This window comes from Panthera tigris, chromosome B3, assembly GCF_018350195.1.
Source record: "Panthera tigris isolate Pti1 chromosome B3, P.tigris_Pti1_mat1.1, whole genome shotgun sequence".
Classification (NCBI taxonomy): domain Eukaryota; kingdom Metazoa; phylum Chordata; class Mammalia; order Carnivora; family Felidae; genus Panthera; species Panthera tigris.
This window is the reverse complement of record NC_056665.1, coordinates 93,128,577-93,156,409: the sequence shown is the minus strand read 5'-3', so window position 1 is coordinate 93,156,409 and position 27,833 is coordinate 93,128,577. Positions and strand designations below refer to the sequence as shown.

Below are 27,833 nucleotides of genomic sequence, written 5' to 3'. Positions count from 1 at the left end.
TTTTTAAGTAAGCTGACATTCTAAACATACACATTCCTCTCCACTCCCAAAGCTATTGCATTATCACTCTAAAGAGCATCTGAAAACATGTTCAACTTACTGGTCTGTCTTCCTCATTTTCTAAAGATAAAAACTGAACTTGAGGCAATGTTATTTCCTTAATTTCATCACTGTCTCTTAACCTATAAAGTTTGTTCCATAATTTAAATTCTTCTGCTGATAGGTACCAATCTTTCTTTGAATTACTTTGCTTCATTCCTACAAGTTGAAAAAAGAATTGAAAAGAAGTTTTTAAAAATCTGCTAGGCAAACACAAAATACACAACATCAACTCAAACTCTCTGTTTATATCTATTTATGTTTGCTAAATGACTGATTCTCTTCCTCAAAACCAGTATTCTTCACATAATCATTTGTGATTCTTCACATATTCACATTCATATTCTTCACATAATTCATAATCACATAATCCTGCTTCTATAGATCTTCTAACTTTCTCTCACCTCTTTGAAAGTACTAGTACAGCCTCCTGTCCAGAAGCTAACCTTCCATAATGACTTTGTTAATATAACAGAGCCAGGCAGCTAGGCTCTCAATCTTGGTTCGTTTTGGACTCTCTCCATGTTGTTGTCTAAGATCTGGCACAAAAGAGTCAAAAAACTTACCAATGAAAACTGGTATGACTCTATCATTGTCATCTGAAAGATTATCTGACATTTGGTTGGGAGTAGGGGAAGATGTCAAGTCTAAAAAGCATTTTTAGCTTTAAGTCTTAAATGAGGGGGGGACGTGGAGGTAAACAGAAAAGACCTGCTTCAGAAAGTGAAATAATACACTTTTTTTAAAAAGTATACCAAATTAGGGCACCTAGGTGGCATAGTCGGTTAGGCGTCCAACTCTTGATCTTGGCTCAGGTCATCATCTCAGGGTTCATGAGTTCAAGCTCTGCATGGGGCTCTGCACTGATAGCGCAGAGCCTGCTCGGGATTCTGTCACTCTTTTTGTCTCTGCCTCTCCCCTGTCTGTGCATGCGCTTGCTCACTGTCTCTCTCAAAATAAACTAAAAAAAAATTTTTTTTGAAGGTATACTAAATTAACCCTTTCTGACTTCCATAACCTCTACAAAGGAAAATAATCAGCAAACTGGAAAGGATAAACAGTATAAAGAACAAACTCTGGTCCAATACCAATGAGGACAGAAAACAATCAGAAAGTCTACTGAATTAGGAATCAGACAACTTCTGTCTTAGCTATTCCCAAATACTGTATAACAAGCTTTTGAAGGCACCTGGGTGGTTCAGTTGGTTAAGCGTCCCACTTTGGCTGGGGTCAGGATCACATGGTTCATGGGTTTGAGCCTGTGTTAGGCTCTGTGCTGGCAGCACAGAACTTACTTGGAATTCTGTCTCTTTCTCTGCCCCTCCCCAACTCATGCTTTCTCTCTCTCTCAAAATAAACAAATTACAAACTTTAAAAAAAAAAAAAAGCTTTTGTTAAATAACAGGTTTAAATTTTCAGGTCCCTTTGAGATCTAACAATTTGAGGCTCTCAGACTCTTAAAATTGGAAGGCATGCCTATCTTTTAGTCACTTTAAATAAGTTCAGATCTCTAAGCCCAGATGAATTGTATACTAATATACAGAAGATTACATTTATACAGACAATCTTAGCAAGATGAATCACTGACACTTGAAAAATCAGGAAGGGGCGCCTGGGTGGTTCAGTCGGTTGAGCGTCCGACTTCGGCTCAGGTCATGATCTCACGATTTGTGAGTTCGAGCCCGCATCTGGCTCTGTGCTGACAGCTCAGAGCCTGGAGCCTGCTTCTGATTCTGTGTCTCCCTCGCTCTCTACCCCTCCCCCACTCATGCTCTGTCTCAGAAATAAATAAACATTAAAAAAAATTTTTTTTTTAAAAAAAGAAAAATCAGGGAGAATGGGGAAAAAAGCATAGAAACATGAACATGAGCTATTATTTTTAAAAATAGGTTCTAAAAAAAAGGTTCTAGAATTTTACAAAAGAAATTTGTCATCCATGTCTAGTTACATTTTAGAACCAATTATTAAACATATGGTTTATTTTCACATTTACAAAAATACAATTATCACTGAGAATAATTAATGCCAAGTTAATCAAGTTTTGATGCTATTATTAGTTAAATAAATTCAAAACAATCCAAAATACCATTGACTCCTAAATAATTCAGGGGTTAGGTTATGCCCCAGCTAAAAACGGGCACTTAACTTTTGGCTCCCCTAAAACTTAACTACTAATAGCCTACTGTTGTTTGGAAGCCTTACTGATAACATAAATAGTCGATTAACATATATGCTTTCTATGTTTTATGTATTATTTACTATATTCTTATAATAAATGTAGAAAAATATTAAGAAAACCATAAAAGAAAATACATTTACAGTATTGAGCTATATTTACTAAAAAAAACTACAGTTAGACCAGTGTTGTTCATGGATCAACTATACATACTATCTTTTTTCTTTAGCCAAAGGTCTGGCAAAGTATTGTGAATGACAGGTATATTCCTATTAAGTAGATTTGTCTGAGGTTTAATAAGCATATCCAATAACAGCTGATTTATTAGCTGTTACTAATAATTAGCAATAACACTGGTTAACAGCTCTGAGTTAATGGAAAGAACATTAATAAAGTGAATCCAAAGCAACGGACTAGGGGGGAAAGGATCTTGAAACTTCATGGTATGAAAATCAGTGGAACTGACAGTTAAATTTGAGAGGTATCGTCTTCAAATATATAAAGAACTGCTACTTAAGTACACAAAGGATCAAAACCATTCCTTGTATCTAGAAGATAACACTAAATCAATGAGAAGAAGGTACAAAGACATTTTTCAACATATGAAAGAAACTTCTTCTGTATAGGGCTTCTACATAGGGAAGAACCTTTATAAAGAAATAGAATTTCTAGATTAAAAGATATTCAAGCTGAGACTGAATATGCATTTAACAAGAATACTGAATGCAGATCAAAACCACAAAGAAACATCATCTCCCAGCTGTTAGGAGGGCTACAATCAGAACGTTGAAACATAACAAGTGTTGGTGAGGATATGGAGAAATTTGAATCCCAGTATACTGTTGGTGGCGTCATAGAGTGGTACAGCTGTTAGAGAAAACAGCATGGAGGTTCCTCAAAAAATTAAAAATAGAACTACCATAGGATCCAGCAATTCCACTTCTGGGTACATACTCAAAAGAACTGAAATCAAAGAGATACATGCACCCCATGTACACTGTAGCAGTATTCACTATATGTAAGAGATGTAAGCAATCCAAATGTCCACTGACAGATGAATGGAGAAAATGTGGTATGTACAAACAATGGAATATTATTTAACCTTAAAAAAGAAATCCTAACTGGGGCACCTGGGTGGCTCAGTCAGTTAAGTATCCAACTCCTGATTTCGGCTCAGGTCATAATCTCATGATCATGAGATCAAGCCCCATATTGGGCTCTGAGCTGGGTGTGGAGCTTAAGATTCTCTCCCTCTGCCCCTGTACAACCCTCAAAAAAAAAAAAAAAAAAAAAAAAAAAATCCTACCATTTGCTACAACATGAATGAACCTATAGGAAATTATGGTAAGGGAAATAAGCCAATCACCGAAGCACAGGTACCGCATGATTAGACTATCGATATAATATTATCTAAAATAACACAATCAGAGAACAGAATGGTGTTGCCAGGGGCTGGGTGGAGGGAAAAATTGGGAGTTCTTGCTCAAAACATCTAAAGTTCCAGTTGTATAAGATGAATACATTTTATAGATCTGCTATATAACATAGTGCCTAAAGCTAATATGACCTCCTTCTTAAAATATTTTTTAAAAATAGCTGCAGAAATACCTCCTATCTTGATAGGTAATTTGACCAGATGATCCCCAAGGTTCCTTCCAAATGTTAAAATATAACTATATGATTTTATGATTCTTTAAAAGCTCTAAAGATTAAGCAAAATTTAAAACAAAAAATTTTCAGTTTCTCTTCTTCATAGTGTTAACATTTCAAGATATTTTCTTGATATCACCAAAATCTCTGCAGTTCTTAAACTACCAACTCTCATTACTAGATATGCTCCCTGGCACCAAAGTATTTGTTTCTCACTGACTCAGTATCACCAGGAACTTGGTCTAACTTGGCCACTATCTCATATAAGAGTAAATTTAAAAATAAAAAAAAAAAAATCTCTTTTGCAGAAAGGGAAAGAAACCATTTCCCTTCCTTATCTTTTATTTATTTTTTTAACTTTCTTTTTTTAAATAGGTTCCTTGCCCAATGTGGAGCTTGAACTCACAACCCTAAGATGTAGAGTCAGGTGCTCTACCCACTAAGCCAGTCAGGAGCCCCCCTTCCCCTTCCTTTTCTTAAAATAATTCCAGAGATCCCTAATGTTTATAAATCTTTTAACTCTTTGGTATTTTATGTGAATCTCTGTAAAGTCTGAGCAAGCCTCTAGTTAGCATTTCAACCATAGAGGTTTCCCTAAGGATGTAGGAACTCTCTCTGAAACATCAAGGAAGATAGTGACTCTCTCTCCTAGTTACCAGGGAAGTTTAGCCCTAGGCACCATTCCCTTCACTATCTATTTGCACAGATAAAAGAAGTCTTATTTCTTTGAATAAAGGCACTAAACCTACCACAAATGGCTACCTTAATTACCAGGTGAATTGAAGATGAACTATGAAAGAATATATAGAAAAAGGTGCTATCCTCTTATGTGAGGATAAATTACAATTAATCTTGAGAATATGTATGTAAACAATTGTAACTACCTGAAGGGATGTATAGGGTAGAATTTCTGTTTTGTATTACCTTAGTGGATTGTCTACGAATGCACACTAAAATCTGATTCAATCTCTATTCAATAATAAAACTGTTTCCTTCCTTTTCTATATTTTGTAAAGATGATTCTCTGAGTTGATAGGCCATTTTTAATCTTCCCAACACTGAGTTTCTATCACTATTCTGTCACTGTCTCCTTCCCTTTGTCACGTGAATAATCTCTTATCCTCTTCAACACTCATAACATCCTAAAATATACACTGAGTTTCTCAAAAAGAAAATATATCAACATATGGCCTGTTAACTAACAACAGGGGGAAAAAATGCATGGTTCAAATGCAAAGTTTTTTACTCACCATTCTTATAGGAAAAGATAGAGGACTTCCGCTGCAAGTTCCGAGAAGGCTTCTCTGGTTCATAGACACCACATGTGATGAACATTTTATGTAATTCTGGATTGATTCCATCAGGCACCATTCGTGGACTTCCTTGGTAAAAATGAAGAACTTGCTTGTTACCTGAAATAGCTTTATAAATACTTCTTTTGTTGCACTGACTTTGATTATAAGTCTGCAAAGACAAATGTCAAATTACATTATTTCTATAATAATCATCTAGCCATGACAAGAAGTTTGGATTTGTTATAAACAGTAAATTAAACTCTGATCCACTTAAATACTGAGAATATCTATCTTGAATTTGAGGCCAGTTCAATTAACTCTTGAAAATCAGTTCAGGGGCACCTGGGTGGCTCAGTCGGTTGAGCGTCCGACTTTGGCTCAGGTCATGATTTCGCAGTCTGTGAGTTCAAGCCCCGTGTCAGGCTCTGTGCTGACAGCTCAGAGCCTGGAGCCTGCTTTGGATTCTGTGTCTCCCTCTCTCTCTGCCCCTCCCCCACTCATGCTTGCGCTCTCTCTCTCTCTCTCTGTCAAAAATAAATAAACATTAAAAAAATTTTTCAAAAAATCAGTTCAAAATCTAGTATTGTAAAAGCCTACCTTCATAACTATATTGCAAAAAGGAAATCTATTATTTAGGATCTTGCCATTTTTGAATAAGGCGAATATTTATATGTAAGTGTAAATTGCTTTTTTTAAAAATACTATTCCCTTATTCCAGCTTGTTACTTCATCTTTTTACACCTCAACTTTCTTTACTGTACACTGTATATCATTTAAATGAGAAAATGTATCTGAAGCACTTAGAAGAGTGTCCAGGAGAGCAAGTGCTCATTAAACATGGGCAATTATGACTAGTTTACAGATAAGAAAACTAACAACTGAACACAGAAGTTAAGTGGTTTGCCTGAGGTAACATAATTATAACCTAATCCATTTATTGATAGTACACAGATTTTATAAGCTGCCAGATATTTCATTTATTGAGATCATTTTATAGATCAAAAGAATGTTACATAACATGCTATAATCACATGAAAAGTATCTGGGGAGAAATTCATTTTTCAGGATGAATTTTAAAGGGTCTATTAAACATTTTAAATCACTTTTTTTTTTTTTTTTAATTTTTTTTTTTCAACGTTTTTTTATTTATTTTTGGGACAGAGAGAGACAGAGCATGAACGGGGGAGGGTCAGAGAGAGAGGGAGACACAGAATCGGAAACAGGCTCCAGGCTCCGAGCCATCAGCCCAGAGCCTGACGCGGGGCTCGAACTCACGGACCGCGAGATCGTGACCTGGCTGAAGTCGGACGCTTAACCGACTGCGCCACCCAGGCGCCCCTTAAATCACTTTTTTAAAACTACTATAATTAACGAAAAATCTATATGAAACGACATATTGGGCCAAGGAAATAATCCCATTGAGTTGCAAAAGTTACTCAACATTATAGCAAGATACATTCATACTTTACTATAATCTTGAGTGATGTAATTCAAGTCTCTTATCACTTTAAAAGAAAAAACTAAAAATAAAAAACAAGCCTTAGAAGCACAGGGAAATAGTAAAACAAAATAATACAAAAATAGTGATTTTTTTTTTTGGTGTCTCTAAGTTGGTACTGAAGTACAAAAAATGTGTTTCTTCAATATGGATAAAAATTAGAGACTGAATCCAGTTAAGAATTCTCCCAATTACAAGAAAATAAATAGTCAGAATCTACTACAAAGTGGGGGGGAAAAATCAACCACAATTTCCTACAGATTGTTTCCACTTTGAATGTTAACAGATTGATATTTGTCTTAGGCTTTATTTCTCAAATTTCAAGTATCAAATCTCGTTTCTGAAAGTCTACTTACACGTTCTTCTCGTCCTTCAGCAAGGATAACAACAATTCTGCCTTGACGTTTGCGGCCAGTTCTACCCATTCGTTGTATAAGACGAATTGGGCTCTTCTGGGCATCAAAACATATTATAAGATCAACTTCTCCTATATCCAAACCTTCTTCACCAACACAAGTAGAAACCAATGTATTATAACCACCACTACGAAACTGTTTCACAACCTAAAATAAGAATGATTTAAAAATAACCAGATACAAACATAAGAGACTTGTAGGTCAAAACATACTTTTCCACTCACCCCAAAATGGTGAAATTGGATTATAAATCAGAATCCAGAATACCATGGAATAAGAAGTGGCAAAATGGCAATATAAACCAAAACAGATTGTGGTAAAATGCAAAGAGCAGTCCTAATGCTTTGGTTACATAACGGTTGTGATGGCAAAAGTGTTTGCTAATCATTTACACATAAATAAGAAATCCCTGATATTATTTAGCATCACTAAAAGAGCCATGGGCAGGTAAATGGCCCAGAGCAATTACTGCTGCTTAATCATATCCTAGACTTATATTTATTTTTTGGTGTATCTAAAGTAAAAACTTTTATTACTCCTAAAACTCCTATCTTACCTTTTATACTGCCATTCTAATGAAGGGTAGCAGAATACGCCACCCCAAAATATGACTGTGGGAGTCTAGGACATACTGCCCCGAAATATGTTGCTTTGACATATTGACAATATTGAACTGTAGACACTTGAAAAACAGCAAAAGCAGGGAAAGGCTTCCTCTCCCCTTATCTGTCCAAAAACAGATTCTCCAAAAGGAACTCAACTGTCATAAATCCCCTCCCCTGAGATTTTCATCAACCAGAAAAAACTGACTCATCACAAGGAGAGGCAACTAAAAGTTATTCCTGCACTTAGACAAACTTGATTACAAATTATCACACCTCCCATTTTTCTTCTAAGGGCCCATTCATCTTTCCTAAAAATCAATTAATTTCTACTTAGGAGCCTATGTCCCTCCTCTCCTTTCTCTTTTAAGATGGTATTTAAGGGGCAGCTGGGTGGCTCAGTCGGTTGAGCATCTGACTTCCACTCAGGTCATGATCTCCTGGTTCATGGGTTGGAGCCAGTGTCGGGCTCTGTGCTGACAGCTCAGAGCCCGAAGCCTGCTTTGGATTCTGTGTCTCCCTCTCTCTCTGCCACCCCGTCCCCACTTGCACTTGCACCCTCTCTCTCTCTTTCAAAAATAAACGAACATTAAAAAAAAAAAATTTTTTTAAAGATGGTATTTAAGTCTGAATTCTAAGCCACCTTAGGGAGTTACTGATTTTCCCTGAGTATCTCCCATGTATAACATAAGATATATATGTTAATAAACTTATTTGTTTTTCTCTTGTTAAGCTGCCTTTTATTACTGGGGGCTCAACTAACAGCCAAAAAGGAATAATTATTTTTCCTCTTCTATACCAAGATTTCTATCACTTTAATAAAACTGCAGTAGCCTAAGAATTAATAAAAAGTCAACGAAACATTTTGAAAAACTTCCTTGAGCCTTAAAAACTTATTCTGAACTGCTCTGAGCCTCAGTTTCTCCACATAACACCAAAGTTGCAGTTTTGTATGTGGCAGACAGAGGTAGTAATAAGATAATATTCAACAGATAGATAAAGAATAGAAACAAAAGTAGAATGATAGTATTCCAGAGAAATCAGTCATGCACTTGAGTAAAGCCTCTATAAATGCCTATTAAAATATCAGAATACCCAACACAGGGCTCCATTCCACAATCCTGGGATCATGACCTGAGCCGAAATCAAGACTCAGGACTTCAACCAACTGAGCACCTATCCTTAAACTAGCTCTATTATTGACAACAACAACCTCAAAAGCATGATTATAAATTTAAACTTATATTAAATCCTCTTGTAAACTTTTCCAGTAGCTTAGTAAGAGAGTTTTCTTTGAATATGAGAAACCTCAGAGTACAGGGATAACCAGTGATCATGATTAAAAGTTAAGATTAATCATTTCTCTTTGGAATCTGGAATCACATTAAGCCAAGGAAAGACTAACCTAATATTACCTGTATATAACTTAAAACACATGTCCTCTTTGCTCCCCCCCCGACCAAAAAATGGGTCACAGTCTTAGAAATGTAAAAGAAAAATAATTCTTTAATATAAATAGTTAACAGATGAATAAAAGATAGTTGACATACTTTTTAGGTAACATGTATAAATGAAACTATTATTTATTTGCCTAACACTGACTAATTTGCCGGGACTTTGAAAAATAATCAATCATAGAAAGGGATATGTGATTAATTAAACAAATTCTACCAGGATTTGTAATCCACTGATCCTATCATTTTTTCATTGCTTACACTTTACCCTCACTCCACTCTCATATCATAGTCCTCTGACTAAACTCCACCACTGAATATATCCCACTTTCCAACCAAATCTAAGCCTGTACCCACATAGGTGAATGGAAGAAAATACCAACCATTCTTATTGGTTTCACTTTAAACTCATAATCCCTCACTTGAGAGGGCCTTTAGTGCTATCTGAAAATCATTTCATATTCCCTAATCCATTCACTTTCCCCATTCTTCTAGAAAACTATATCCTCTTCTCTCCTCTTTGATCAAATTTCCATCCAACATTTCCTCCCATCCTCATTCTTGGCTGATGACAGGACAAAAATTGAGCAATCAAAAAAGACCTCCCACAGGATATCACTGTCACGTCTACTTACTCACCTGTATCTGTGCCTAAATAGTTCACCTTCCCTCCTGCTGTTTTGGATAAACTGCGTTTTTAACTGAGATCAGCTCCTATAGTTTTGTATACTAGATCCCATCGGTTTCCTCATCTACTCAAAGATCATACTAGCTATACTCTTGTCTCTGCTCTATTAACAATTTTTCTTTCTCAGTTGATCATTCCTATCAGTATACAAGCATATTGTTAGATCTCCTAATTTCAAAGAAACAATACTTCCATCTCTGCTCTCCTTTACAGCAAAAATTCTTGAAAGACTTGTATACTTGCTATCTCTAGGTCTCCTCTTCCTGTTCTCTCTTGAAAATACCTCAATCAGTCTTGTCCCCACAATTCCAATGAAACTGTCCTTTTCAAGGTCACCTGCCTTCTGATCTCTTAATCCAAAGGTCAATTCCCATTTTTCATCTCATGACCTACTAGCAGTAGGTCTGCGACTAGCAGCACTTAAACAGTTCCTCCTGCTCATTTGGCCCACAGGTATCACACTCTCCTGGTTTTTCTACTATTACTAGCTACTTACTCTTATTCCCAAGGAAATCATAATTACTGCCTATACTAATAACAATGAAACCCTTGGCTCAGTCTTTGGACATCTTGTCTATCTCTATTCCATCACTTGGTAATTTCATCCAGTCTCACGTATATGATGATGATGCTCCCAAATATATATTTCCACAAACCTGTGAACTCATGAACTTAAGATTCATATATTCAACTGTTTATTCAACATCTCTATTTGACATTTAAAACAATGCAACTCAAAGTGTAGTTCGTGAACTGTTTATTACTGTTGAGGTTCAGGTGTTTAGAAATTTGACAGAGTAATACTATGTTTGCTGGCTTTAATAATAAAAAATCTGGCCATGAATATTGTTTTCATTAATTTTATTTTTTTAGTAATTCATTTTTATTCAACTGTATCTGTGACATACTAAGAGGAAATAAACTAGTCCTCCATCAACTAGTCCTCCATCAACTTTGATACTCCAAAAAACACTAATCTCATAGGTATGCCAAAGTTAACTCATCCAGAACCAAGTTACTGATATTTCTCTCCAAAACTTGCTCTTCCTACAGTCTTATCCATCTTCGTTAATAGCAGCTCTTTTCAGTTGCTCAAGCCAAATTCCTGGAATCATCATTGGAGTCACCCTTCACCCTCCTCAATCTCACACTCCACTTTAATTTGTCAATAAATCCCATCAGCTTGACCTTAAAATATATCCAGAATCCAACCAGTTCTCACAACCTTCCATGCTACCACTATAGTCTAAGCTACCATCATCTTTAGCTTGGTATCATAATAAGTCTTCCAATTGGGTTTCCTGTTTCTACCCTTAGTACCCTATACTTTATTCTGAAGATAGCAACCAGTGTGATTCTTTTAAAATATAAACCAGGCTGTAACCCTCGCCTATTTCAAACTCTCTAAAAGGGCTTCTTCTTTTCCCATCTCCCTCACAGTAAAAGCCAAAGTTACTGAAATGGATACACTCCACTTACACCACTGCACAGAGCATCTAAATTGACAATAAATAAGCAAACAGTGGCTTTGAATGACACACTGGACCAGATGGACTTAACAAATATATTCAGAACATTCCATCCTATATCAGAATACCCATTCTTTTCAAGTGCACATGGAATATTCTCCAGAAAAGATCACATATTAGATCACAAAACAGGCCCCAAGAAATTCACAAAGATTGAGAGCATACCATGTATCTTATCTGACCACAATGTTATGAAACTAAAAGTCAACCACATGAAAAATTTAGAAAGACCACAAATACATAGAGGTTAAAGAACATCCTACTAAAAACATGAATGGGTCAACGAAGAAATCAAAGAAATAAAAACAAAATACAGTAAAACAAATGAAAATTAAACAGTCGAAAATCTTTAGGATGCAGCAAAAGTGGCCATAAGAGGGAAGTATACAGCAATACAGGCCAACTTCAGGAAGCAAGAAAAATCTCAAACAACCTAACCTTACACCAAAAGTGACTAGAAAAAGAAAAAAAAAAAAAAAAAGGAAGCCTAAAGTCAGGAGAAGGAAGGAAATAATAAATATTAGAGCAGAAATAAATGATACAGAAACTAAAAAAAGAAACAAAAACAAAACAATAAAATGGGTCAATGAAACCAGGAGCTGGTTCTTTGGAAAAAAAAAAAAAATCAATAAAGTTGATAAAACTCTAGCCAGATTTATCAAAAAGAAAAGAGGGCCCAAATTTTAAAAAATCGCAAATCATAGAGGAGAAATAAGAACACCACAAAAGTACAATTATAAGACAACCTGGAAGAAATGGATAAATTCCTAGGAACATATTAACCACCAAATGGAAACAGGAAGAAATAGAAAACTTGAACAGACTGATATCCAGCAAAGAAACTGAATCAGTATTCAAAAATCTCCCAAGACACAAAACTCCAGGGCCAGATGGCTTCACAGGCAAATTCTACCAAACATTTAAAGAAGAGTTAATACCGGGGCGCCTGGGTGGCTCAGGTGGTTAAGCTTCCAACTTCGGCTCAGGTCATGATCTCATAGTTCACGAGTTCAAGCCCCGCATCAGGCTCTCTGCTGACAGCTAAGAGTTAGGAGCCTGCTTCAGATTCTGTGTCTCCCTCTCTTTCTGCCTCTCCCTCCCTCCCTCTCTCTCTCTCAAAAATAAATAAAACATTAAAAAAAAATTTTTTTAAAAAGGAGAGTTAAAACCTATTCTTCTCAAACTATTCCCAAAAAAAAAAAAAAAAAAAAAACCAGAAAAGGAAGGAAAACTTCCCAATTCATTCTATGAGGCCAGCATTACCCTGACACCAAAAGCAGAAAAAGACACCACTAAAAAAGAGAACTATAGGCCAATATCCCTGATGAACATGAATGCAAAAATTCTGAACAAAATACCAGCAAACCAAATAAAAAAATACATTAAAAGAATCATCAAGTGGGATTTATTCCTAGGCTCCAAGGGTGGTTCAACATTTGCAAATCAATCGATGTAATGCACCACAGTAATAAAAGAAAGGATAAGAACCATATGATCTTTTCAATAGATGCAGAGAAGACATTTGAAAAAGTACAACATCCATTCATGATAAAAACCCTCAACAAGGTAAGTTTACAGGGAATATACCACAACATAATAAAGGCCATAGATGCAAAACCCACAGCTGCTATCATCCTCAATGGGGAAAAAGTAAGAGCTTTTCTCTATGTTCAGAAACAAGAGAAGGATATCTATTCTCACCTGTGTTATTTAACATAGTACTGGAAGTCTAGCTATACCAATCAGACAACACAAAGAAATAAAAGGCATCCAAATCAGCAAGGAAGAAGTCAAACATTCACTATTTGCAAATAACATGATACTGTATGTAGAAAACCCAAAGACTCCACCAAAAACTGCTACAACTGATAAATTCAGTAAAGTTGCAGCATACAAAAATCAACGTACAGGGGCCCCTGGGTGGCTCAGTCAGTTGAGCGTCCGACTTCGGCTCAGGTCATGATCTCGCGGTCCGTGGGTTCGAGCCCCGCATTGGGCTCTGGGCTGACAGCTCAGAGCCTAGAGCCTGTTTCAGATTCTGTGTCTCCCTCTTTCTCTGACCCTCCCCTGTTCATGCTCTCTGTCTCAAAAATAAATAAATGTTAAAAAAAAATTTTTTTTTAAATAAAAAAAATCAATGTACAGGAATCTGTTGCATTTCTATAGACCAATAATGAAGTAGCCCAAAGAGAAATTATGGAATCGATCCCATTTACAACTGCAGCAAAAACCATAAGATACATAGGGATAAACCGAAACAAAGAGGTGAAAGACCTGTACTCTGAAAATTATAAAACAATGATGAAAGAAACTGATGATACAAAGAAATGGAAAAACATTCCATGCTCATGGATTGGAAGAACAAATATTGTTAAACTGTCTATACTACCCAAAGCAATTTACACATTTAATCAATCTCTTTCAAAATACCACCAGCATTTTTCACAGAGCTAGAACAAACAATCCCAATATTTGTATGGAACTCCAAAAGACCCCAAATAGCCAAAGCAACCTTAAAAAAGAAACGTAAAGCTGGAGGCATCACAATTCTGGACTTCAAGTTACATTACAAAGCTATAGTGATCAAAATAATATGGTAGTGGCACAAAAACAGACACATAGATCAACAGAACAGAATAGAAAATCTGAAAATGGATCCACAACTGTCTGGTCAATTAATCTTCCACAAAGCAAGAAAGAATATCCAATGGGAAAAGACAGTCTCTTCAAATTAATGGTGTTGAGAAAACTTGACAGCAACGTACAGAAGAATGAAACTGGACCACTTTTTTTACACCATACAAAAAAATAAATTCAAAATGGATTGAAGACCTAAATGTGAGACTTGAAACCATCAAAATTCTAGAGTAGAATAAAGGTAGTAACCTCTTGACATCAGCTGTAGCAACTTATCCTGAGGGAAGAGAAACAAAAGCAAAGATAAACTACTGGGACTACATCAAAATAAAAAACTTGTGCACAATGAGTGAAACAATCAATAAACCTAAAAGGCAACCTATGGAATGGAAGAAGACATTTGCAAATGACATAGCCGACAAAAGGTTAGTATCCAAAATATCTAAAGAATTTATAAAACTCAACACCCAGGGTGCCTGGATGGCTCAGTTGGTTAAGCATCCAACTTCAGCTCAGGTCATGATCTCACAGTTCGTGGGTTCGAGCCCCACATGGGACTCTGTGCTGATAGCTCAGAACCTGGAGCCTGCTTTGGATTCTGTGTCTCCCTCTCTCTCTGCCCCTCCCCTTCTCACACTCTGTCTCTCTTTCTCTCTCTCTCAAAAATTAATAAACATTAAAAAATATTTTTTAAAAAAACTCAACACCCAACAAAGAAAGAATCCAATTTAAAAATGGACATAAATTAACATTCTTCCAAAGAAAACATCCAGATGGCTAACAGATACATGAAAAGATGCTCACCATCACTATCAAGGAAATACAAATCAAAACTATAATGAGAGATCACCTCACACTAGTCAGAATGGCTGAACTGAACAACACAAGAGACAGCAGGTGTTGACAAGGATGTGGAGACAGGGGAACCCTCTTATGCTGGTGGTGGGAATGCAAACTGGTGCAGCCACTCTGGAAAACTGTATGGAGATTCCTCAAAAAGTTAAAAATAGAACTACCATATGATCGAGCAATTGCACTGCTAGGTATTTACCCAAAGAAGACAAATATACTAATTCCAAGGGATATATGATCCCTATGTTTATTGCAGCATTATTTAAAGTAGTCAAATTATGGAAACAGCCCAAGTATCTATCTATCGACTAATGAATGGATAAAGAAGATATAGTGTGTGTGTGTGTGTGTGTGTGTGTGTGTGTGTGTGTGTGTATGTGTATATATATATATATATATGTGTGTGTATATATATATATATGTATGTATATAAAATGGAATATTACTCAGCCATAAAAGAGAATGAAATCTTGCCATTTGCAGTGAAATGGATGGAGTTAGACAGTATTATGCTAAGTGAAATAAGTCAGTCAAAGAAAGACAAATCACATATGATTTCACTCATATGGAATTTAAGAAACAAAACAAATGAGCAAAGGAAAAGAAAGAAGAGAGAGGGAGACAAACCTGGAAACAGAACAAACTGACGGTTATCAGAGGGGAGGTGGGTAGGAAAATGGCTAAAATAAGTGATGGGGATTAAGGAGTACACTTATGTGATGAGCTCCATTTGTTGTATGGAAGTGTGACTCACTGTATCATACATCTGAAACTAATATTATACTGTACGTTAATTAACTGAAATTCAAATAAAAACTTAAAACAAAATTGGGGTGCCTGGGTGGCTCAGTTGGTTAAGCATCCGACTTCAGCTCAGGTCATGATCTCACGGTTCATGAGTTTGGGCCCCACATCAGGCTCTGTGCTGACAGCTTGGAACCTGGAGCCTGCTTCGGGTTCTATGTCTCCCTCTCTCTGTGCCCCACCCCCTCTCACTCTTTGTCTCTCTCTCTCTCAAAAATAAATAAAAACATTTAAAAAAATTTTTTTTAACTTAAAAAAAATGGAAATGACCTAAAAAGTCCTAAAGGATCTGGTCTCCTACTTCCTCTCTCACTTCATCTCCTGTTTTTAAAGAAATGAAAAAATTTACTTAAAACTATTTGCACAAAAGCTTATTTTAGAATACAACTGCAGGAAAGCAATTATTGCAGGAATAAGAAAAAGGGTTGCTACTCTAGCCTATATAAAAATATTACTGACATAAGTGAGGAAAGGACAAAGCTAATATAAAATCAATAAGGTTTCTTATGGTAACTGACAAACTCAGGAAATAATGATTTTAGGTAATAATAAAACTGGCCAGAGATTAGGTTGGTACTATCAGTATTTCAAAATGCTTAACCCCTTAGACAAAAAGCTACTTCATTTTTCATTCATATATAAATGTAAGAGTAGTAATAATAACCTGCTAGATATCTTAATCTTTTAAAATACATATAATCAGACTCGAGAAAGGTAAAGTTATTCTGTTTCAGATCCAGGGAAACCTCTTAGACTGTCCCCACAGATCCAGTCAGCTTAAACAAACTCTGCGGAGTGCAGTGAGGACTGGTATAAAAGGTATTTAAAGAATAGTATTCCTCTTGTAACTAATGTTTACAAACTGAAGAAAAGATCTGTCAAAATTAATTAGACATTAAAGACACACCTAATTGTCAATGACTACTCAAATGAAGACCTATAGTTAATCTACAGAAACCTGTATACAATTTATAAAAATCAATAGTCTAAAACATCCCAAAAACACATACATAGCACTTAGAAAACTTATGACCTCTTATTCAGAGCATAAATGGTTTCATCTGACTGTATTTTTAAATTAAGATTTTTAAATAATAGGGCACCTGACTGGCTCAGTCTGTTGAGCATGTGACATTTGATCTGGGGGTTGTGAGTTTGAGCCCCATATTGGGTGTAGAAATCACTTAAATAAATAAAAATTGGGGCTCCCAGGTGGCTCAGTCAGTTAAGCAGCAGACTTCAGCTCAGGTCATAATCTCACAGTCTGTGAGTTCGATTCCCGTGTCAGGCTGTGTGCTGACAGCTCAGAGTCTGAAGCCTGCTTCCGATTCTGTGTCTTCCTCTCTCTCTGCCCCTTCCCTGCTCGCTCTCTCTCTCTCTCTCTCTCTCAAAAATAATAAACATTAAAAAAATTTTTTTAATAAAAAAAAAGAAAAAATTTTTAAAAAAATGCATCTTTGGGGTGCCTGGCTGGCTCAGTCAGTGCAACGTGTGACTCCTGATCTCAGGGTTGTGAGTTTAAGCCCCACACTTGGGTGTAGGGATTTCTTAAAAATAAAATCTAAGGGAAAAAAAAGATTTTTAAATAACAGAAAAAAGAAATAAGCTCATTATTTGTTCAGAATATATAACTAAAGTGACTTAAAATAAATAAATAGTAAACATTTACTGAAGGCTCTACAGTATGATTTCACTTAATGCTTGCGACAACTCTATCAACTATGTTTACAGGTAAGGAAAACTGCGGCACAAGAAGTAGAGGAACTAAGTGGTAGGGCCAGGATTCCAACCTCGGTAATATGATTTCAGAGCCTTTCTCCTTAACCACTACACATTACCTTACTTGAATAAAGTCTCAAAATCACAAAAAACACTTTTCTGATCTTTCAAAATATGACTCTGTTTATTTACATGTTTACTATAAAATTATCTTTAAGAAGTAGCTGATTGAGGGGTGCCTGGGTGGCTCAGTCGGTTGAGTGTCCAACTCTTGATTTCGGCTCAGGTCATGATCTCACAGTTCATGGGATCGAATTCTGTGCTGGGTTCTGCACTGAGAGCGTGGAGCCTGCTTGGGATTCTCTCTCCCCAATTCACGTGCACTCCCTCTCTCTCTCTCTCTCTCTTAAAATAAATAAACTTAAAAACAAAGTAGCTAACCAACAAATTAAAACAAAAGAGGCATAAATACAAGCTAATCAATATTATTTTAATATTCATCACCTCCAAAAGTAATTACCTCCAGTTGTTCCTTCTGGGTAAACCCTTTCATGCTTTTCCCTGAGGCGTGGCCGACGAAAGTCATCACTCTAATAACTGGCTGATGCTTTAAAAGCATTTCCGCAATTTCTTGAACACTATCTCGAAATGAAGAGAAGATTATAACTCTGGTCTCACCACATTTCTTTTCAGAGGCATTTTGAGCTACGTAACAAAAAAACACTGTCATTACAATTTTTTTTAAAAGCAATATACAAAAAGTATTTCAAAAGACAACCCTGAAACTATATACTAATGAATGATAATTCTTTCAAAAAAGTAATTGAAAATGTCTTAAACCTTTGCTGGTTTCCTCCTACCTTCTCTAGTAATTTTAATGTTCTTGGCTCCCTACCTCTCATTGGCTATCATAATAATCCTAAACAAATCATTGGCTGTCATAATAATCCTAAACAAATCAAATAAAAATCCTAAACAAATCAAATAAACATTACCTGAATCCCTTTTAACCAGTACTTCAATTCATGCATGATGCCTGTTATTCGCCTTTACTTTCTAAGTCAGAATCACAGAATTGTAGAGCTCCCACTGACTTCATAAATATTTCCTTTTCTTTTTGTTCACTAAAGGCACTTTCTTAATCCAGGCCATAGCATTCTGTCCCTGAATCTAAGATACTTGTAAATTCTCCAAGGTTAGGGGCACCTGGGGGCTCAGTCTGTTAGATGTCTGACTTGGGCTCAGGTCAGGATCTCACAGTTTGTGAGTTCAAGCCCTGCATCAGGCTCTCTGCTGTCAGTGCAGAGCCCAATTTGGATCCTCTGTCCCTCTTTCTCTCTGCCTTTCCCCTGTTTGTGGTCTCTCCCTAAAATAAATAAATGTTAAAAAAAAAATTTTTTTTTAATTCTCCAAGTCTAACTATAGAATATACCCTATAGTCAATCACAAAACTGATCCCAGTATCTCTGTGCTTGGGAGGTAGTAGAATACACAGAATAATTACATGATCTTTGAGGGTGGGCCTCTTACTTTTCTGGGTTATGTGAAACTGTGACAGTTCATCTTTTTAAGCTTTAATTTCTTCATATCTAAAATGAATTGAATATAAAGTATATAGACTTGCACAAAGCAACTGGTTAATAATTGAATATTGTATGAGGTTTTTTTGTTATTTACTTTTAAGCTTGCTTAGGACTTTGACAATCCTTTTCTTTGTTAGGATTTATGTTAATCTTTATGTGTGTGCCATACACTAAGCATTTTATACATTAACTCATTTAGTCTTCATAAAAACTCTAAGAATTAAATGATTTAATATATATAAAGTTAATTCATAATACCTAAGGAAAAAGCAACAGCTGTTGCAAAGAAAATTATTCTAGATAAACCTTCTTTGAATTACCATAGCATCAAGCCTCTACATCTGACCAACTTCTGACCAACTGCTACTTTCAATGCAAACCCTATCAGCTTCAACAGGCTATGTAGCCAAAGTTCTACCTTCATTCCACTGAAGACCCTCTACAAAAGACATCAATAACTTACATATTGCCAAATTCAATGGCCACTTTTTTTTAAATTTATTACCTTTATTTATCTTAAGAGAGAGACAGAGTGTGAGCAGGGGAGGGGCAGAGAGAGAGGGAGACACAGAATGCAAAGCAAGCACCAGGCTCAGAGCTATCAGCACAGAGCCCGACGTGGAGCTTGAACCCACAAGCCATGAGATCATGACCTGAACCAAAGTCAGATGTTTAACTGACTGAGCCACCCAGGCGCCCCCAATGGTCACTTTTTAGTTCATTTTACCAACCTCTCAGCAGCATCTAACACAGTCCACTACTTCTCACTGAAATAGTCTCTTCCCTCAGCTTCTCTGCCATTCACTTGTTCAGTTTCTTTCTTAACCTCCTTTGTGGTGGTTTTTTGCTCTGATTTTTTTTTTAGGATTTTATCTTTAAGTAATCTCTACACCCAACATGGGGCTCAAACTCACTACCCTGAGATCAAGAGTCACATGATCCACCAACTGAGCCAGCCAGACATCCCCCCCAACTTTAAAAGGACTACATTCTAGGCCTTCTCTGGTCTCTAAACTGTATTCCCGGTAATGTGATGATAACCATTTCTGAAACTTTAAATATTACCTTTATGCTGAAGACTCCAAAATTTATTCATATATATGTAGAGAATATACATATTCTATAAAAATAGCCCAGATCATTCTTCTGAGATCCTGTTTCACTTAGTCAGTACTTACATATCTCTACCTACATATCTCAAAACCATCTAAAAGTGCATGTTCTTTCTTCTGTATGCTGTTCCTAATTTTTTTTGTTCATACAATTACACACACACACACACACACACACACACACACACACACACAAAGGATTCCTTTTATTTTTCTTATATCCTATGTCCAATCTACCAGCAAATACTGTTGGCTCCAAATTCAAAGTATATGTAGAATCGATAACCACTCAGCACCTCCACTACTACCATCTTGGCACCAGCCACCATCATCTGGCATCTTCTTAAACATGACGATAGTCTCCTAAGATGCTAATGTTTACACTCTGCAAAAGCTACCACAGTGATCTTTTAAAAATGTAAGTCAGGGGTGTCTGGGTGGCTCAGCTGGTTAAGCATCTGACTTCACCTCAGGTCATGATCTTGCAGTTTGTGAGTTCGAGCCCCGTGTCAGGCTCTGTGCTGACAGCTCAGAGCCTGAAGCCTGCTTTAGATTCTGTGTCTCCCTCTCTCTGCCATCCCGCACTCATGCTCTGTCTCTCAGTCTAATACATAAATATTAAAAAAATAAAAAAATAAAAAAATAAGAGGCACCTGGGTGGCTCAGTCAAATAAGTATCAGACTTCGGCTCAGGTCATGATCTTGTGTTCGTGAGTTCAAGCCCGACATCAGGTTCCCTGCTGTCAGCGTGGAGCCTGCTATGAAACCTCTGTCCCTCTCTCTCTGCCCCTCTCACACTTGTGTGCTTTCTCTCAAAATAAACATTAAAAAAGAATGTCTTTAAAAACTAAATACATAAATAAAATGTAAGTCAGAACACATCACTCTCCTGCTCTAAAGGTCCCTCTAACAGTTTCACAAAGCACAAACATTTGTAAAATAAAAACCAAAGCCTTGACTTGGCCTATAAGCTACCTCTCCAATCTTTGCCTATACCATTCTTTTGTTTTCCTTAATGTTTCTTTATTTTTGAGAGAGAGAGAGAGAGAGAGAGAACATGAACAGGGGAGGGGCAGAGAGAGAGGGGGCACAGAGGATCCAAAGCAAGCTCTGCGCTGACACCAAAATGCAGGGCTTGAACTCACCAACCGTGAGATCATGACCTGAGCTGAAGTCAGATGCTCAATCAACTGAGCCACCCAGGCACCAGGCCTATACCACTCTTACACTACTCCAGCACATTGGTTTGTTTACTGATCCTCAATCATACCAAATACCCTATTGATTCAGGGACTTTGAATCTACTATTCTCTCTGCCTGATATGATCATCCCCCAGAAATACACAAGGCTTACAACCTCACTTCCATCAGGTAATGACTCAAACATCACCCTAGAGATAGGCTTTCTCTAACACTCTATATAAAACAGCACTCCTCCACGACTATTTCCTTACCTGCCTTACTTCTCCCCACTATTATATATTGTTTTACTGTCTGCTTGCCTTCTATTGCCCCAGATTGACTTTTCTTTTTCATATAATACCTTATTCTTAACATTCCCACCATGTCCCTTGTCCCACCCTCCCAAAACTTCTCAAAATCTTCTTTTTTACATTTATTATCCAGGGTAATTAAAAGCCCATCTTCCCCATAAAGTCAGAGTTTTAGCCCTTTCAGTAACTTTGTCTTGCCTTGAAGCTACTAAACATGACTTACTATTCCATGACTTGAAATGTTCAACTACAACTTCTTCTAATTTCTTTAACTTTGGATGACTATAGACAAAACTTTTATCTTTATCTCCTGTAAAACAAAAACCAAAAAATCATTCTATATTTTCTATATTCAATTAATGTATTTTAATTATCCTTTTCAAAATAGATTTGTTAAATCTTACTTTTTTTCTGTTCATTTAAATACTAAGTAGCATCTGGGTAGCACATAAGCCCTACTATAAAATAAACTTTGAATTTTTATTATAATTTCATTCTGAAAGAGAATCCAGATGAAATCAGAAGCAAAGTAGATGGGAAAAATAGGTTTTGAATTAAGCTTTAAATCAGTTTTTGGTAGTTCAAAGAATTTTCACTAACAGTAACAACTACTAGCATCTATTTAAAGTTTATAACCTTGAATATATACTTATCCTAACTTAAAGAATAAAATCTTTAAGCATTTAACAGATCCGTTGCCACAGAAATAAAAGTGATTATAGATAATTTGGATCAATGAAGTCTAATTTCAAAATTAATCTGATAAAGAAATAATATAAAGTTTTAAAAGAAAAACCAGACCTTTTTGGATAGTAGAAGAGCCACTTGCTGAAGTACCACGTGTATGTGCAAACATGCACTCTAGATGATTATAGAGTTTCATGAAGTCTTCATTTCGGCTAAGTTCATTTTTTGCCCGAGTCATTCCTTCAGAAATTAAGTAAAGATTTTCCAAATTAACAAATAAGTTAATCAAATTTATTATTCATTAAAAAGAAATTAGGGGCGCCTGGGTGGCTCAGTCAGTTGAGCATCAAACTCTTAATTTCGGCTCATGTCATGATCTCATGGTTCGTGAGTTCAAGCCCCACATCGGGCTCGACACTGAAGGTGCAGAGCCTGCTTAGGATTCTCTCTCCCTCTCTCTCTGCCTCTCCCCAGCCCCTCTCTCTGAAAATAAATAAATACAGCTTTAAAAAATAATAAAATAAAAATTAAAAGAAATTAAACTTTAGCAATGAATACAAATTTTTCTAATTTAAACATAAAAACCAGCAACTGTTTTCAGTTCCACAGTCACATATGTATTAAATGGCTTGCTTTTTACTACCAATTTATCAAAAACAAAAAAAGTCATTTGTTACATAACTATTACATTGCTTTTTGTTTGTTTTGTTTTGTTAAATAATCTCTACGCCCAAAGTAGGGTTCGAATTCAATATGCATTCAAGAGCTGCATATTCTACTGAGTCAGCCAGGCACCCCTATTTTATTGCTTTTTAAAATAAAGCATTTTGGATGCACCTAGGTGGCTCAGTGGGTTAAGCATCCAACTCCCGACTTCAGCTCAGGTCATGACCTCACAGTTTGTGAGATTGAGACCCATATTGAGCTCTGCACTGAGCATGAAGCCTGCTTGGGATTCTCTCTCTCCTCTCTTCTGTCCCTCCCCTGCTCATACTCCCTCTCTCTCAAATAAATAAATAAACATTTTAAATAAATAAATAAAGCATTTAAAAATTTTTTTTAATTTTATTTTTGAGAGAGACAGAGCGTGAGTGGGAGAGGGGCAGAGAGAGCGGGAGACACAGAATCCAAAGCAGGCTCCAGGCTGTCAGCACAGAGCCCAATGTGGGGCTCGAACTCACGAGATGGGAGATCATGACCTGAGCTAAAGTCAGATGCTCAACCAACTGAGCTACCCAGGCACCCCTAAAATAAAGCATTTTTAAGTAACCCAAGTGTTCAATATATCTTTAACCAAAATAATAACATGTCATTATTCCTTTAAATAATTTAATATAATTTACCTTTAGTTCCATCCATAATTCCACAAAGAAAGAAATATAATGATCTCATTCCCATTTGCTGCAATAATTCATAACCATGATATAAACTAATACAAATAGCAAACTCTCCCTCGATAATGCCTTGTTGTATTCCCTAGAAAAACAAGCACAGACCAAATTTAACCAAAGGAAGAAATAAAGATACATGTTCTGTGTAGAATTTACTGCTCTATTGAAGGTCTACCTATAGAATATCATAGGACCTTGCTTTGGAAAGGGGCCAGTGTATTTCCCATATAAAATCTGTGCCTTTATTTTTTTTAATTCAATACGAAACTTACACTTTAAAGAGAATAAGTGAAGGAGAGAAATATGTATCATATACTGTTTCTCATTATAGGTAAATTATTAGCAGTATGTATATTCATTTGTTCTTTCAAAACTATTTAACATATCAAGCATGGAGATAGATATTTGGGATATAATGGAAAATAAGTCACATATTGGCCTGTCCTCATAAATGTTACTGGCACCAGAACAGAATTTAATCAGACAGTTTAACACTAATATTTCACACCACACATACATACCATAGTAACATGTGACACTGTCTTAGCACCAGACACTGTTCTAAGCACATCACTTACACAAACTCACTTAATCTCAACACCTGGGAGGTAGGTACTATGGTTATGCCCATTTTATAGATGAGGAAACTGTAGAGCCAGTATTTGAATCCACAAACTCTGGCTCAGGGTACTTGTGCTTTTAACCACTACTCTCAAGGAAAAGTGAAATACGTATTCCTTTAATGAGAACATACAGCAGGTGTAACTATGTAATAAGGTAAGAGAGACCACTGAAAATAGATTTTTATTATTTTCCTTTATTCAAGATAACTATTATTCTGGACCTTACATTCCTAGTAGCATTTAAGATCAATAAATAGCAATAGCCATTTTAAATGTTCACAGCATAGTGATAAATGCCCTAAAATGGCACCCCAATTACCTGAAAGGGTAAAACCCTGTCTCTACAAAATATAAACTCTCATTAGTGAGATCCAAGTTCAACAGGTTCAGATTTAGTACTTAAAATTTAAATGAACCTTTAACTCCTAGCAGAAATTTAAACACATCCTATTAAAGTTTAGTATAATATAATGTAATTTTACAGAAAAGTTTCCCTTAGTGGTTCCCCCAGATACTATGAGATAAAAATCAGTATTTCTCGGTGTAATATTTAAAACCATTCTTGTGTGCACACAACCTAGACTATCATATCTGACTTCCTCGATCTTTTACCTCAGCCACAATGGCTAGTTCACTGACTCCTTCATACCATCATTCAATGCCTCTGTTCTTTTGCACACGCATTACCTCTCAGTTCAAAGAATGACTCAGTGCCTTTTTGTACTTGTGAGCATCTCTTCTAACTTTGGACCTAGCTTGATGGGTATGTTCCTATCCATCTAATTTTTTCCTAAGAAGATTAGAAATAAGAAACTTACTATGATGCTCTAGGTGAAAAGTTAGTTAGAATCTACCCTCTCATAGCACTTTGATTTTGCAACACAGAAATGAACTAAAATACCAAGTCTTTATTAAAAGTTAGAAGATAAAATTAACTTAATTCAAAGCATTAAGGTGCATTCTTGCTAGATTTTTTCATGCTTTTATGAACTACATAAATCATATCTGAATTCTTGATGAGCTAATATATACCAAGAAAACAACCATTATTTACATTTTATCATAGCACTAAAACTTAATCTCTTCAAAATTAATTTAAAAATACCTACCACAATATTTGGAGATGGGTTTTTCCTAAACTGATCTCTTGCCAAAATTAACTGGTATTTTGTTAGATTAGGGATATCCCTTCTCATCAAAACATTCCTCTGAATCAAAGAACTGGCAAATGCTTCCAAAACCTGCAAATTTCAATGAAATTTAGTTTAAGCTTAATTTAAAGTCCTTTTTCAAGGGGCGCCTGGGTGGCTCAGTTAGTTAAGCGTCTGACTTCAGCTCAGGTCATGAGCTCACGGGTGGGTTCGAGCCCCACATCAGGCTCTGTGCTGACAGCTTGGAGCTTGCTTCGGATTCTGTGTCTCCCATTCTCTCTGCTCCTCCCCTGCTCATGTGCTCTGTCTCTCTCAGAAATAAACATTAAAAAAATAAAGTCTTTTCTCAAATATAATCATTGCCTCACACATTAAAATAGAAGTCATATATTAAATGAAGTTTGTCTTACATTTTGAAGTAAACACAGCAAAATAACAAAACTTAAGAATACTTAACATTTATCCCCAGAAAACATCCATATGAAAGTCAGCATAACCAATTACTAGATCCAACTATAATTTAAGAACATATATGTTGGGGTGCCTAGGTGGCCCAGTCGGTTGAGTGTCCGACTTCAGCTCAGGTCATGATGTCACAGTCTGTGAGTTCAAGCCCCATGTCAGGCTCTGTGCTGACAGCTCAGAACCTGGAGCCTGCTTCAGATTCTGTGTCTCCCTCTCTCTCTGCCCCTCTCTTGCTTTCTCCTTCTCTCAAAAATAAACATTAAAAAAATTTTTTTTAAATAACAAGACATACATGTTTATCTGTGTATTTCTTAAGTCCGTTTCCTCCCCAACCCACACACACTATAATCTAAGCACAATTAATGGAGGACTTTTAATTTCTCACTGATGCATCTCAATTGAAGAACAAAGTCTGGCATATAGGTAAATATTTGCAGTCTGGCTGACTAAATCAAAATGCCTTGAGTACATTCAATGTGATTCGTTGATTCATTCTTTCAAGAAATATTTATTAAGCACCTAGTATATGTCAAGCATTGTCCTAACGGCTGAGAATTTGTAGCTGAGACAAATGAAGTCACTACTTTCATAAAAACATATATCCGATGAAGGGAAGCAAAGAACAAAGAGTGAACAAAGAGATAAATGTACAAGAACCTAAAACACAGTAATACTATAGTTTTTGAGGGAAAGGTAAACAAAGATAGTCTCTCTGAAGAGTACTATTGGAACCGACATGTGAATGCTGACAGGTTTTGAGGAAAGAGCCAGAGGAAACAGCATTCGAAAGGTCCTGATGCAGGAATGAGTTTGATGGCAGAGGGAAGGAAAACAGAGACTTCCCGATGAAGACCTACTACAACAATACAGTTGTATAAAAGTTTAAACTTTTGCCTGATTCATATTTCCTAAAATAGGGCAATTTAGTAGAGTTTTATTTTTCCTCCCTTCCAGTTTTGCTGATCATAATACCTACAGAAGTACTCTAAAAATATCACTAAAATTAAATGCCTACTATATGTGTTTATAAAAATTATAATTTTTAGATCCTTATAAATGCAATGATTTTAATCATGAGAAAATGTATTAGTATTAAGGAAGTGATTATTACATCAAAATAAAAAGCTTCCGGGAGCTCCTGGCTGGCTCAGTTGGTATAGCATGCAACTCTTGATCTCGGGGTAGTGAGTTCAAGCCACATGTTGGGTGAAGAGTTTACTTTAAAAAAATAAATTGGGACACATGGGTGGCTCAGTCAGTTAAACATCCGACTTCGGCTCAGGTCATGATCTCGCAGTTTCTGAGTTTGAGCCCCACGGTGGACTCTGTGCTGACAGCTCGGAGCCTGAAGCCTGCTTCAGATTGTGTGCCTCCTTCTCTCTCTGCCCCTCCCCCACTTGTGCTCTGTCTCTATCAAAAATAAATAAATGTAAAAAGAGTTAAATAAAAAAAAAATTAATAAATTAAATAAATAAATAAATAAATAAATAAATAGGCATTGCAAAGGAAACCATAGTCAATGATATAGTAACATCGCATGGTGACAGATGGTAGTTACAACTGTGATGAGCATAGCAAAACATATAAACTTGACAAATCACTATTTTGTACACCTGAAACTACTGCAACATTTCATGACAACTATATCTAAATAAATTTTTTTTTTAATTAAAAAGGAGATGAGGGACACCTGAGTGGCTTAGTCAGTTAAGTGCTGGATTCTGAATTTTGGCTCAGGTCATGATCTCACAGTTGTTAGTTCGAATACCCTGCTTGGTTTTCTGTCTCTCTCTCTGATCTTCCCCACCCTCAAAAATAAATAAATATTTTTTTTTAAGTTAAAATTTAAAAAAAGAGATGATTACTTGAAATTCTTTGCCGTATCTTAAATTAGTAATGCTTCAAATTT

General features: G+C 36.1%; 1 protein-coding gene across 3 annotated transcripts in view; it reads right to left on the bottom strand.

Moving 5' to 3' along the window:
* FANCM (FA complementation group M) overlaps nt 1–27,833 on the bottom strand; it is a 71,059-nt gene that overhangs the window by 29,333 nt on the left and 13,893 nt on the right. For all 3 annotated transcript variants that reach the window (XM_042989623.1, XM_007097542.3, XM_042989624.1), the window contains 8 exons: nt 25,418–25,549; nt 23,638–23,770; nt 22,409–22,534; nt 21,831–21,917; nt 17,940–18,124; nt 7,075–7,281; nt 5,176–5,389; nt 101–258 (listed from right to left, as the gene is read on the bottom strand). In XM_042989623.1, the coding sequence (XP_042845557.1) occupies nt 101–258; nt 5,176–5,389; nt 7,075–7,281; nt 17,940–18,124; nt 21,831–21,917; nt 22,409–22,534; nt 23,638–23,770; nt 25,418–25,549 (1,242 nt within the window). The remainder of the gene's footprint in view (nt 1–100; nt 259–5,175; nt 5,390–7,074; nt 7,282–17,939; nt 18,125–21,830; nt 21,918–22,408; nt 22,535–23,637; nt 23,771–25,417; nt 25,550–27,833) is intronic.